This window comes from Monoraphidium neglectum (genome assembly GCF_000611645.1).
Source record: "Monoraphidium neglectum strain SAG 48.87 unplaced genomic scaffold scaffold01166, whole genome shotgun sequence".
Classification (NCBI taxonomy): Eukaryota; Viridiplantae; Chlorophyta; class Chlorophyceae; order Sphaeropleales; family Selenastraceae; genus Monoraphidium; species Monoraphidium neglectum.
The window spans coordinates 1-13,578 of record NW_014012462.1 but is presented as its reverse complement, the minus strand read 5'-3'; the positions used below and the strand labels follow the sequence as shown (position 1 = coordinate 13,578).

General features: G+C 63.7%; 4 protein-coding genes across 4 annotated transcripts; all 4 read right to left on the bottom strand.

Annotated features, from left to right (window-relative positions):
* Window positions 1-713: 713 nt before the first annotated feature.
* On the bottom strand, window positions 714-2,587 carry MNEG_6885 (hypothetical protein; the record flags this gene model as incomplete). Its single annotated transcript, XM_014044644.1, has 3 exons — window positions 714-1,126; window positions 1,395-1,657; window positions 1,950-2,587. 3 exons carry the CDS (start codon window positions 2,585-2,587, stop codon window positions 714-716), a joined length of 1,314 nt encoding a protein of 437 aa, XP_013900098.1.
* An 848-nt stretch (window positions 2,588-3,435) lies between these two features.
* Window positions 3,436-4,128, bottom strand: MNEG_6884 (hypothetical protein; the record flags this gene model as incomplete). The annotated part of the gene is made up of 1 exon (XM_014044643.1): window positions 3,436-4,128. The coding sequence occupies one exon, from the start codon at window positions 4,126-4,128 to the stop codon at window positions 3,436-3,438; it is 693 nt and encodes a 230-aa protein (XP_013900097.1).
* A 1,256-nt stretch (window positions 4,129-5,384) lies between these two features.
* MNEG_6883 (Uncharacterized protein) lies at window positions 5,385-8,794 on the bottom strand (the record flags this gene model as incomplete). The annotated part of the gene is made up of 6 exons (XM_014044642.1): window positions 5,385-5,795; window positions 6,195-6,284; window positions 6,498-6,698; window positions 7,777-8,133; window positions 8,313-8,414; window positions 8,642-8,794. 6 exons carry the CDS (start codon window positions 8,792-8,794, stop codon window positions 5,385-5,387), a joined length of 1,314 nt encoding a protein of 437 aa, XP_013900096.1.
* A 1,570-nt stretch (window positions 8,795-10,364) lies between these two features.
* On the bottom strand, window positions 10,365-12,614 carry MNEG_6882 (hypothetical protein; the record flags this gene model as incomplete). Its single annotated transcript, XM_014044641.1, has 4 exons — window positions 10,365-10,514; window positions 10,743-12,128; window positions 12,381-12,507; window positions 12,607-12,614. The coding sequence occupies 4 exons, from the start codon at window positions 12,612-12,614 to the stop codon at window positions 10,365-10,367; spliced, it is 1,671 nt and encodes a 556-aa protein (XP_013900095.1).
* Between the last annotated feature and the right edge of the window lie 964 nt (window positions 12,615-13,578).

The following is a 13,578-nucleotide window of genomic DNA, read 5'->3' as shown; positions in this document are numbered from 1 at the left end:
TACTGACAGCTTCACAGGGCGAGCCCGCACCCAACACAGGGCGTCAGCCGCAGCCTGCCCCGAGTCCTCGAGGCTCTGAAGCGCAACCGACACCAACTGCTGGGCAGATGCGGGCAGGCCCCGTGTGTGCTAATCCTGCCACCCCTACCAACGGGCGCCCTCGTTAACCCGGCGTAACCCGAGGGTTACGCCGGGTTGCATCGGGTTGCGCGCGCGGGGCGCGTGCGCGTTGGGGAGGTGCGTGCCGCGGCAGTTGGAATGATGTTTCATTACATGCTGTGTTGTGTGCACCCTGTCCGCACATGATGCAGCCGTTGGATGCGGCCTCCGGTGCCGCCTGGGCGCCTGACCCCCGCACAGAGCAGGGGCAGGGGGCGGGCTCACATGCGATTACCGATGGGCGCGCTCTTGTTATGTACTGATTACACAGCGGATTTATGGCATATACCTGGGCACCTGCTCCTCATCCACTCAACCCATGCAGCAACAAAACGAGACGCATCAGTGGTCAGGATGCTGCAGGTCGACAACTTTTGCACAGCAGGCACGCGTGCCGCGCAACACCTCACGCATCGGAACCGGGCCGTTTGCGGCACTGCAGGCGACGTTGAGGCCGCGAATCGCCCCGCCCTCTTTGGATATTGCAACACTTGGCCGCCACGCAACGGGGGCTGACCTGCCAGCGTTTTGGCCGGCCGGATCGCGGATCGTGCCTACTGCTCCTGTGTCCCGAGCGCCTTGGCCAGCATCGCGGGCCCCAGGTAGTCCCCCAGCTCCTCCCGCACCAGGCAACGCTGGAGGGCGCCGTCGTAGCTAGGCGACCCTCCCCTCCCCTCCCAACCCACGTGCACGCGCACCGCCAACATTGCCAGCTGGCGCGCCGCCGCCTCTACGTCCTCTCTTCCCGCGGCCCCGCCCCCGCCCTGACTGCCGCCACCGCCAACACCGCCACCGCCGTCATCACCGCAGCCTCTGCCGCCTTCGACCTGGGCCGCGAGCCGCCGCGCCTCGTCGAGGGCCAGGGTGGGCACTGCTCTCAGAATGCGCCGCAGGCAGTGCTCGTAGTCGCCCGCGTGCTGGGGCTGCTGCGCGGCCTCGGTGCTGGCGACGTGGATCCAACGCTTGCCTAGGGCGGTTGAAGGATGGAGGTTCGCAGCCAGGCAGGCGGGGTTGAGCTAGAGGGTTCAAGAGGCAATGCTGCAGCTGGCGCAAACGCCGCGTGCACATTAAACTTGGATGAGAGCAGGTGCATGATGGCAACATGTCTGTCATGCACTAATAATGCACACAGCACAGAAACATGCTGCAACGAGTCTTGTGCATGCATGCTAATGTGTGCATACATGCGTGCACGCGTGCGCATGCGTGCACGTGCAGCAGGCTGTGTGCCGCACCTCTGCCTCCTGTCTGTGCGGTGAGGTCGTCGTAGACCACCAGCCCCCGCCGCAGCAGGAACTCCACCACAGGCGGCATGCAGAAGTGGCACGCCGTGAAGAAGGGCACGGCGCCGTTGTTGTTGGGCTGCCGCATCAGGGCGCGAGCCGTGTCATCTCCCAGGTGGTCGACCACCCTTGCCAGAAGCTGCTGGCGAAGGGGCGCCTCGGACCCAGGGGGCAGCCGAGGGGGCAGCAGCTGCTGGCGCGATTTGTCGGGCGGCCTGTGTTGAGGGGCGAAAGGGGAGACGCAGCACTTGGTTGGTGAGGTAATGCAACTGTTGTGGGCGCTTGCGCGCGGTGCGGTGTTCTCGAATAGATTGTGAAGGGGGCAGCCGCACGGTATGCCTTCATCATATTGTCATGCCTTCAGCGTGTCAGCTTTGTTTGGGGAACTGAGAGCAATACATACCCCACGACGGTTGCGACGCACTTACTGCACCAACAGGTTTGGGGCGCCCAGCGCGGCCCCGCCCCGCTGGTCTGCGCGCCTGCATGCCAGCACATGCCACCCACCAGTACCCCGTCCGCGTGGCCAGCATGTGCAGAACGTTGCGGCTGCCAATCTTGTGCCGCAGGTCCGCCAGTTGCACCCCGCAGCTTCCCTCCAGCTGCCGCACCAGCTGCTCTGCCAGGCCGACGTCCAGGGCGTCAAGGGCCAGCCACAGGTACCTCTCAGTGCTGGACCGCAGCGGCTGCAGCGCCTCGCCCGCCACCACCAGCCGCTCCACATCCCGCACCAGAGCCGCGACGCTGTTGCTACCACCACCACGATCACCACCCCCGCCGCTGGGGAAGATGGGGCCGCCGCCGCCGCCACTCTGCGTCAGCACGGCTGGCACGGTCGGCGCTGCCCACGCATGACTCTCCTCAGGGCCAGGCTGCTGCGCTGCGGGCTTTGCACTGGGGGCCAAGCCACTCTCTGCAAACCGCCTGGCCTCTGCCAGCAGTGCCTCCAGCTCCTCTAGAGACATCACGGGGTGGCACGCTGCCGGCGCAGGCGGCGGCGGCACCATTGCCGCCGCCGCCGCGGCGGTCGCAGGCGGCGGCGCCGCACCTGATGCTGCCTCGGCTGCAGGAAGCTGAGGGGACAGATGCAGGTCGCCGTGGGGCTGCACGAGCAGCGAGCCCAGGGTGCTCAATGGAGCGGTCATCGCAGGCTGCATGCTTGGCTGCTGTGGCGGCGGCATGGCTGCCTCTGTTAGAAGCAGCGAGGAATAAAGGTCAGGGCTTGATACCGCGGCTGCAAACGCGCTGGGCGCAGCAGTGGGCTGTGAGGCCGGCGCAAGCAGCAAATGTGAAGACTCCCAGGCGCTCATGGTGGTACCCTGGAAAATTCCCTGCATCGGCCCGCCGGATGGGCCACCGCTGCCGATGCCGCTCCCAATGCCACGCGTCTGAATCGCCGCCGATTGCTGCGATGGGACCGCCTCAATCCAGCCGGGAAACGCCACGACCTGCTGCTGGCTGTGCATGACCCCTGCTACTGCTGCTGCTGCTGCTGAAGGCCGTGCAAAGCCCGGCCATGACTGCTGAATGGCTGCTGCGGCACCGCTGATGCCATGCGGTGGCATGATGTTGGCCGGCGAGGCGCCAGCAGCGCCATGCTGCGGCTGGTACGTTGCACCCCCTGGGGGCAGCAAGTGCGACTGCTGTGGGTACGCACTGACTTGCACCTGCATGTTCTGCTGGCTCGCAGAGGGTGCGGCCCGCATGGACAGCGCGGCACCCGCTGACTGGACTGCTGCCAAAGGGCCACCCAGGACGGATGGCGCACTGGCGGCCTTGCGCCTGCACCACATGGTGGTTGGGGGGTGGGAGAGGGCTTTGCATGGCAATCGTGCCGACATCACACCCCTATATCACTGTCACAACGCACCCTACACATCACTTTGCCAATGCCCCACGCGCGCATATCAAGCGAAATCGGCCCTGCGCTTGGATGGGGCGCACGCCCCACATCAAGGTCTGGCAGGCATGCGGGCCATCCTTCGCATTGCGCCTACTTTTTGCCGACAGGGCCGCTGGTGTAGCAGTAGAAGGCAGCGTCGGCCAGCCAAACCCCCGGCACCAGGTCATCCCAAGGCTTCAGCCCCTGCAGGGGTGGCTCCACGCCTCCAGCGCCGCCGGCCACCTGCCGTGCATGCCGCTGCCGCCGCTTCCCCTCTTGCTGTGGCGCCGCCTTCTGCCGCTGCTCCTGCTGCTGCCCCTCCGCCTCGCTGGTGGCTGGGGCTGCGGCAGTGGCCGCTGCGGCGGCAGCGGCGACCATGCTGGCGGCCATGCTGGCGGCCTTGCGCTGCTTGGTCTCATTCTTGTACTGCCGCACCTGCTCAGCCAGGCCATCACCAGGGTACACGGCCGCCATGTACCTGCGGGCGCCGCCCTGGCGATCGCCGCCCTTCCAGCTGCCAGACGTGACCACAGCGTACAAGAACAGCTGCTGCTGCTGCTGCTGCTGCTGCTGGTGAATGCTGTGCGGGCCGCTGACAGGGCCGATGAGAATGGGCGTGCCCGACGCTGGCCCGCCAAAGTTGTGCTGCGCGGTCTGTTCGCCCGGACCAGCACTGGCCTGCTTTGCCTGCTCCCGCCGCGCAATGATGCCATCGCGCAACATCGCGCCCTCAATCTGTGCCACTGTCGTTGGCCGCTGCTCCATGTCGCCTGCTGCACTGCGGCGCAGCAGCTCATGGGTCATTGCGCACAAAGGGAGATCGTCGGCGCCATCGCCTGGGTCAGCTTCAACGTCACGCTTGGCAAGCTGGGCGGCTGCGTCCGATACGGGCGGTAGTCGAGATGTTTGGTGCTGCTGCTGCTGCTGCTGCTGCTGCTGCTGCTGCTGCTGCTGCTGCTGCTGCTGCTGCTGCTGCTGCTGCTGCTGGTGGTGCTGCTGCAGCTGGTGGTAGTGGTGCTGCTGCTGCTGAAGTGGGTGAAGAAGTTGCTGGGGTACGTGCAGCTGCACGCCATGAGCCTGCTGGTGGGCGAGTTGAGCTCCTTGCAGCTGCTCATGCAGCAGCTGCTGGGCCTGGGCCTGCTGCGCAAAGTGGGGCGCTGGGAGCATGGCGCCAGCACAGCTCAACGCTGCCCCAGGGAGGTGATGGTACGTCTGCTGCTGCTGCTGCTGCTGGGGCTGCTGCTGGGGCTGCTGCTGCTGCATCTGGGGCACCCAACTGGATACAAGTTGACCTCCCAGGTGTGTCAGTCCACCCGGGCCGGGCGCGGGAACTGAATGCGCTCGCGCCGGCCGCTGGGGTAAGCGACCACTGCCGGAACGGTTAAGGAGTATTTCTGGGTCGTCATCATCTGCTGCAAAGGCGTCGGCGTCTGCCTGGCCGCTCCAGTCGGGTGGCGCCTCCTCCTCCATCAGTGGGTGACCCTCTCTGATGCGCCGCACGCTGAGCTGCCCAAGATATCCGTGAGCTCACTGATCTAAAGTTGTGGGAATTTGCTTGTCAAATTCGTGCCTTGGTTGCCTCGTGCTGTACATCCGTGTGGCCACGGGTGTGCAGCCCGAAACGTGAACCAGACAAGTGGATTCGCTTGGAGTAATTTAAGAGGTCCAATGCCGAGTGGTGATGACTGATAGACTCAGGTTTGCCATGATTACCAGCTTGCGGCCGTCAGGCGTTCTGAGATCAGTGTACCGGTCAACTGGATGACTGAACCGCACGTTTCACAGGCCAGAAACACCAGCACAGGGAACGGCCATGACATGAACGTGTTTTGTAGTACCTCCTCTACCCGTTACATGCCATTCCATGCTGCGATTTGAACAACATGACCTCTGATCCAGACAAACTCCCGCCAGTCCCACGGCTGCACAAAGACTTGGTGTGCTTTTACAGACTAAACCGTATACAGGGCCAGCAGCAGGAGGTTGAGCTCAAATGGTGCCAAACAAAATGAGTGTCTGCTAGACTACAACGGCGGCTGGTGCCGCCGCAGCTTCACAGCCTACTGCACCCGATGCCGCTTGGCGTCTGCCGGCGCCTCTTCGGCGCCCGCCTCGCGCTTCACGCCGCCCAGTGTGATATCTGCCGCCCCTGCCGCCGCCTTCTTGTCATCGTGCCACACGCCTCCTGCGGCGTCCGCCTGCGCCGCCCCTCCTCCGCCGTGTGCGCCGCCGGCCCCGCCCTCCTGCTGTGCGCCCTGTGCACCCGCGCCCGCTGCTGCCGCCGCAATTTCGGCCGCCAGGCCGCTCGCATCCAGCTCGGCACCCGCGGCGTCTCCAGGCGCGTGCGTGGCCTCCGCCAGGGCGGACACCTTGACGATCGAGCCGCCTGGCACGCCGTGCGCCGCCGCCTCGTCGGGAGTGAGGCGGCGCGCCCCCTTGAAAAACCAGCCCTCCTTTTCTTGGTCGTAAACCTGTCAAATTGAGTTGGCCACACGTTGTATTTGAGGGGTTATTCGGAGCGTGCTTTCGTGCATGCGCATGCGTGTGTTTTGTGTGTGTTTGAATAACAAGGAGTGTGCGCGCGTATGCACGCGGTGCATGCAGGCAGGTATGTGTCTTTGTCTGTCTGTGTGTTCATGTGTGTGCGAGTGTGTATGTGGGCATATATGAGTGGGTAAATGTTGAGAATTTGCATGTGTGTGTTCGCGTGCTCGCACGTGCGGTTGTGCGGGGGTTGACATGAGTGCTTCATGGTTTTTGTGCCACCTGTGCAAGTCTCTTGAGCATTTGAGCAGCCAGAAGCTCGTGTATTACGCAGCTTCCACGAAAATTTTCATGCGCTGATACACGCAGCCAAACTAAACACACACCTTGTCAAAGGGCTCGCCACTTATGGCGCAGCAGGGCTGGGCGGGGTCCTCCGGCTCCAACGCAGGCAGCTCCTCGGTCGCTGGCTCCTCCTTTGCAAGGCGGGCGACCAGGTGCAGGAGGCGAACATAGGATCAGTGCACAGGTTTTTCAAGCCCTGCAAAGCAAAACCCAACGCGACCACTGAGTAGGATGTGGTGGCCCTTTCTGCCCCAGTGTCTCCACCCCACTGAGTTCTGCAGCAAAAACGAAATCAATGATGGTCGAAAGCTCATTCGAGGGACAGCGCATCTGGTCTAGCGCACCTCCTCGCCGCCAAACGCAGCTGCAGCCTCTGTCGCCGCCACCGTGCCTGTCAGCCAATGGTCGATAGTGACATACCACGACCGGCTGGACGCTCCGCCGCTGCGCTGCCGCTGCTTGCGTAAGAACGCCAGGTCAAGAAAAGCGCCGCGCGTTTTGGCCGAGGCCTCCACCAGGGCTGCAATCACGCCTTCATGAGTCTCCTGCGACAGAGTGGGATCAGGGCGGATAGATCCGCGTTGAGGCCTCAGGGAGCCCCGGACTCTGAATATACAGATTACGTAATTAGACAGCCGGCTAGCTGAGGCTGGGCGACGATTTGCTCATACTTTCTCCCTATTTTTCGCACAAATTACTCCTAGAGCCCGTCGGGGCTGTGTCACCGAAACATGGGGAGCAATTCTTTGCTCCTGCGAGCCTGCGACTTTGGCAGAGAAGTCAAATTGTGGTTAGTAAGCTGATATGCTGAAGCAGCGCTGCACCCTTCAAAGCGATGCGCACCGCCACAAGTAAGCTATGCTGCCGGTGTGCTGGGTGCTGATTGTGATTGGCCTCTGTTCTGCTGAGCCCTGCAGCTCCTCGTGTCTGTGAGCCACACCAGCACTGGCTCCAACATTGCCACACAAGCGACCACACACAGCACGCGGCGACATGCCGCTGCGACTGTGGCCGCCCCGCGGTCGCGCGCTCCGCGCTCTTACAACAGCTGTTTGTTGAAACGTTCCCTGCATACCAATCTCGGTACGCTGCGTTCTGATGCGTGCGTGCTTCAATCAATTGCAAGAGGTGGAACTCATGCAGCAACATGCGGCCAAGACACCGCCGCAGCCAAAGGGCGCCTTGTACCCACCGCTCTGCATGACCGACCTGCGGGGACAGGGGCGAGGGCGTGCGCAAGCAGGCAGGGCGGGCGGTGCGGGGTAGCGGAGGCGGGTCAGCGGCGACTGTCACCTTTATGTAAGCAGGAGTCATCTCGGTCATCCTGAGCACGGGGTCTTCTCGGTTATATGCCGGCGGCGCGCCCCTGAGGACCCCTGTCTGCGCCAGGCTGCTGAGGAGGTCCGACAGCTGCGCAGGCATGACACCCGGCTGTTGCTGCTGCTGCTGCTGCTGCTGGCCAGGCCAGCCACCAACAATCATTGGTGATGGCGACCTCCGCCGAAGCCTGGGGTCAAGCGCCGGCTGCGACTGCTGCCAGCCGGCATGCGGTGGCGATGGGGGCGGCTGCATGCCCGGCACTAGGCCGGCAACGGCCTGTGGGGGCGCAACGTACTGCTGCACCTGCGCAGGAGGCAGGTACTGCACCTGTATCGGCGCGCCGCCGCCAGAGCCGAAAGGCTGCGGCGCCAGCGACACAACGGGCTGCGGCATGGCACTGACATACGCGCCTGGCGGCAGTGTCACCACCGCTGGCCCGGTGCCAGTGGCAGTGTAGCCGCCCTGGAAGACCTGCACTGGCTGCGGCTGCAGCAGCACTTGCGGCTGCTGCGGCAGCAGCTGAGGCACACCGGGCGCAGCCATGTGAACCTTGACGCGCTCGAGGACGTCTGGGCCAAAGACGCCAGTCCAGGTGGCAAACAGGCGCCCCAGAGAGGCGCGCTTGTCGGGCAGCGTGGAGTCCCAGACTGACCCAAACACCTGGTGTGCGTGAAGACGGGAGTGCCCACATGTCAGTGTAGTCAAGGGAGAACGTGCGCTGCAGGATCAAGCATGCGGCACGCTTGGTCAGGTGGTGTAAGGGTTTAGTGCCCAGGGGCCACTACGCACGATGCATCGCGCCCCCAGTGGCGCTTGACCGTCCATTCTGTTTGCCGCACCTCGGGCAGGCGTTGCGAGAAAAGAGATGTGTAGGGCTCCCTCACGTTCTTGACGATTGAGTCTAGGACATACAGGGCCGGCAGCTTGACAGGGCCCGGCGCCTGGTGTGCAGAGCAGTGCAGGGCGGGCACTTGGAGTGAGTGCCGTCTCACTATGGTTGTGATCCCCTGCACAGCAGCAGCCACCATGCCACATCGGCCCCGCGGCCTGCCGGGTGCTCAGCCGCCCATGCAAGCTGCTGACATCTTCTTCACATGATACAACCAGCATGCATGAAAGGTCATCGAGGTGTGCCTGCCCGCGCATGCAGTGAAAGCAACGTGCGCACCACCAGGATGTGCTGCTCGATGGCGTCAACGATGGCAGGAGCGTGCTGCCTGTTGTCCTCCGCCAGCATAGAGAGGCAGTTGATGTCGCGCTTCTCATTGCGCTTGAGCTGAGCGAGCAGGTCCCTGTACTCCGCGACAAACTCGCTCGCCATGCTGGCGGGAGCCTGCTGCCTGGCCCTGCTGGCCGGCCCCTCTGGCTCCCAACGTGCCGATTGCTTGCCTAGCAGAGCGCTGTGGCAGGTTGACAGGGCTGGGGGCTGCCTGGCTGGCTATTGCAGCCTGGGACTCTATCGGCGTGGTACAAGCAAGCTGCACTCGATTGAGAAAGTCAAACTGCTTCCTGGAACGATTCGCAGAAAGTCCTGAGCAGCAGGGCGTTGTGATCTGGGCCTGCAGTGTCTATCGAGACGAAATTATTTAACCAACGAACAAAGTGCCTTACTGCTTGTGCTACGTGAAGGTAGCTGGCGGTGAAGGGCCACAACAATACGCGTGGCAGGTGAAGCATCCTCCAGGAAGTTTCTGCCTGCTGCCCAGGCTCCTGCTATCAGCATGATGGTCGCAGTCGCAGGCGCTGGCCCAGTATTACTTGAAAGCGAGCCATGACAGAGAACTCACGGATGCCAGTATGCTGGCATAGCCATTGAGACAAATCTGCAGCGGGCACTTGAACCAGCATCAGTCGCAGCTTCAAGCCATTACAAGCCTCACTGCATGCAAGGATATACGTGTGGTCTTCTGTTCTTGCTGAACTCCGGCAAATCTTCTGGCAAAAGAACCGTAAAAACGTACTGCCCTCGAGGGAAAGCTTCGTGCACTCCACCGATGTGGGTTGGCGGTACAAAGTCATGCCTTGAGGTATCACACGACCATGCGTACATTGCCGCAGACAGCTTATTCAAAACGGCCGAGGTTAGGGTCCAAGATGCTGCGGCGGCGAGAGGGTGGGTACCATGATGGGAGTTATGCCCCGCCAGAGGAAGCCCGACAAGGCGGCAAAAACCGACCAGCGCGCACTGCTCGCAAAAACTCGTGCATGGGCCGCCGCAAACCACAACCGTAAGCTCATGTAAAGATGCAACCAAGAGGGGCTGAGATAGTATACATCGTGTCTTTTCCAGAGTGATTCTAGGCAGTGTGCGTCCCAACACAGACACGTCCTGGTCCAAACCTTCAACACAACAATGTCCCTCATTTCCAAGCGAAGCGTGCAGCTGGGGCGCTGGTCGTTTCTTGATATAGCCACCACTCAGCCGCGCATGTACAAAGCAAACCAAGCCGCCATCAAGGACACGACAAGCCAGTCGCCTGGAGCAGGGGTATCACACAGGGCGCATGCCGACGGGCCGCAGCACCCCCGCTCAGATCTGTCCAACCACGACGTGACGCCACGGGGCGAGCGGAGGGCAACGGGACGATGCGAGAGCCGGCAAATGAGGCGGCCGCAGCGACGCTCACTGCCAACCGCCTCCATCGCGCCATGCTTGTGCTAAGAACCCCACAAGTCAAGGAAGACAGCAGAGCGACCTGTGCTGGGTAATCATGTGCCGGCAGGTCTTTGGCACAGCATGGCAGGCGGGAGCTGCGCCGATTAGTAGCGTGGCGGCTCACACCCACGCACACGCGACAACAACGAAGGCCGCTGACCAGCCCACGTGGCCCACAACCTCTAAGAACACCACCCAGCAAACATCAACCGACAAGCAGCTTCACACCCCCAGATCACATCACAGGCACCACGCCAGGCAAGTCGTCGGCAGCCGCGGCGGATGCCGCTGATGCGGCGGCCGGGTCCTGGGGCTGCAGGGCGCTGGCGGCCAGGTCTGCTGCATCCATGGCGCGCTCTGCGGCGCGCCACGCGTCAAGCTCGTCCTGGCGACAGGCGAAGCGAAGGGGCAGCCGGGTGAGCGTGAGCCCGTGTGCGGCACTGGGCCGCGAGAGCATGATTGTGCTTGGTGTGGCGCAAGGCTCAGGCCAGGAGCCCTGAGGGTGGAGGGACCCCAAGCAGGGCTGCAGAGCAGCGCCCGCAAAGCGCAGGGCAGCCTATTCACACATAAGCCCTCCACAGCCCCGCTCAAGCAACTCCCCTCTTGCCCTCACCTTTTTGACGAAGCGCCCCTTGATGCGCGGCCGCACCTCGGCGTATGCCTTGCGCGTCGCGTAGCGGATCATCTTCTTGAACTGCCGGCGGGCGCGCTTGCGGCGGTACCGCGCCACGCGCTGCTCCCTCGTCAGGCTCTCGCTGCCAGCCGCTGCAGCCGCGGGCGCGGCGCCAGCGCCCGGGGCTGCGCCCGTCGTCTGGCCTGCACCGCACTCCTCGTCATCTGCCCAGGCCAGCTCATGGTGCTGCTGTTGCTGCTGCTCCTGCTGCTGCTGCTTCTGCTGCTGCTGCTGCTGCTGCTGCTGGTGCGGCGGCGGCGGCTGCTGCTGCTGCGGCTGCTGCTGCGGTGCAGGTGGCTGAAGAGCCAGCGACGGGGGTGCCACGATTGGCGTCATGGCGGCCATGGGCACCACCTGGGGCTGCATGTGATTCACACCCACCTGAGGCACCATCATGCTTGGCACCTGCTGCAACTGCTGCGGCTGCTGCTGCTGCTGCTGCTGCTGCTGCTGCCACTGATGCCACTGCTGCTGCATGTGATACGCCGCCATCATCTGTTGCTGGTAAGAAGTATGCTGCTTGCTGGGGATGAAGTAAGCCATGTGCTGCGAGGGCTGTGGCACAGCTTGCATCATGTGCTGTTGCTGCTGCAGCGGCAGCAGCGACAGCGGCTGAGGCGGCATTGCCAACTTCTGCAGCAAATGAGCATGCTGGTGCTGGTGCTGCTGCGCAAGGCGCTGCTGTGCCGCCTGCTTCGCCGCGCATTGCTGCTGCAGTGCCAGCTGCTGCGCATGCTGCAGTGCTGCCGCCTGCTGCGGCATCGAAGTTGCTGCGGCGGCGGCAGCGGTGGGCGCCGATGCCGACGCCAACGCCTGTGCCGCTGCTGGTGTATCGCCCGGCATGGTCGGCACCGCAAAATCAAAGCCCAGAGCTGCCAAGAACTCGTCGGAAGACTGGGGCCGCAGGGTAGACGGCGCTGCTGCCGCCGCCATCGCCGAGGCTGCCGCTGTCGCAGCTTGGCCCTGGGGCACGACCCCTGCATCGTCTGTGCTGTCACCGCCGCCATGGAATGCGCGGGCACCGCCGGGCACGGTGGCTGCGTCATCTGCGGCCAGGTCGGCGATGATGTCATCGATGTCAAACCCCAAGTCCAGGCGGTCGAGCCACGCGCTGCCGGCCTCCAGCTGCCGCGTCCGGGCCCCACCCTCCTTGCCACGCAAGATGTGCGCCAGCGCGGCGCTGTCGTCGCGGCTGGTGGGGACACGCTGAGCACTGTAGGAGGGGCCGGCCGCGGCGGGGGGCAGCCGTGCGCAGGGTGCGCTGCTGGAAGCTGACTGGTCCGCAGAGGGGGCCAGCGTGGGCGTAGGCTGCGCAGCAAACCAACCCTGCGGTAGGGTGACAAGCGCGCGCGTGAGGGCTGCCGTTAATGAACGCCCAGTTGGCGTGGGGTCGCCCCCGCACCCCCTGCCGGCGCAAGGGGGCTGGCCGCCTTTGTTGGTGCGGAGCTGACGCAGCGCAACCGACGCCCAGCATCGTCGCGACGTGCGCGCACAACCCAGGATCATGATAACCACTTCAACAGTTCTTACGTACCGGCCGACTGCAAGCTCTGCCACACCTGCCGCCACGGCACCCACCTGCATCAGCGCCTTCCGAGCCGAGACAAACGTGTGCGCGAACGGCAGCCCCGCGTGGGCCGCGTCGCAGCAACCCGTGCACAGGAAGGCGCGGTCGTTGCAGCAGTAGCGCGTAGACTCTCGTTGCCTGCACACAGCGCACACAGGAGCATCCCTGTGCGCGGGAGACGTGGAGTGTCGGCAGCCAGATCCCTCAGGGGGAAATCCCGCTGCATGCGCTGGCCACCTTGGCATGATTCCAATCATTGGAGTCGTGCTTGGTGGGGTCCCGCTCTAGTTGGGGTACAGCCATTGACCGCCATTTCACGCGCAGCCTGTTGATGGGGCCCAGCTCAGCCACCTGGGGTCCACCTCGCCCTCCATGCGTGGTATATAGATTTCTGTGTCCCTCTGACGGCCTGCCACTGAGCTAATCCCAGGACCTGCGTGAGATACGTTCCGGACACTCGGCGAGAGGTGCGGGCCTAGCGGCTCTTGTGGTGGTGGTATGATATCAACGCGGACGGATAAAAAACATCTTCGCATACGTAAGGGTCGCAGAACAGACTGCAACTTTGTGCAAGGCGACTTCGGAACTCCACGCTTGGGTCCCAGCCACGCGGGTGCGGCACGGTGACATACAATAAAGGTTTAGAAGACCTCTCCAAAAATTAGGCCAAGCCGCCTTGTTTGGTTTTGGAATCCCAGATCACTCGGGGTGAAGAAAGCATCATTCACTTTTGAGACAAGGGCAAGGAGGGAATGGCAAGGCAGCATATCGTCTTCGCAGCTCAATTGTTCCAGGCGGTGTCCTAGAGTGGGGTACACCACCTTCTCAGGACGGCCGCGCTCACGTCGCGCAAGGGGCCGCTTGCGCTAGGGGCCAGCTTCGGTTGCCGACCGGCGCCCGAGCGGCCATGCTTCCCCCGGGAATCAGGCCCGATTACGGGATGGCAGGTGCGCAGCGCCTGCCGCCTGGCATCTGCAGGCTGGGCCACGCTCGTGCGCTGCTGCTGGGCCCTGTTGTCGCCCCCGTTGTGGCGGCCATGCTTCGTACGTCGCCTGTCCGTGCCGGCCTCTGCTCTTGACACATGCGCTGCGGCCCTCCCCACCATCCCAAATTATGACAGCAGGCGCCCAGCTAGCTGGCGCCCCGCGCGCCCCAGCGCCTGCCGTGCCCGCGGCCGCTCTCGCGCCCCCCTGCACCGTCGCTCCGGGC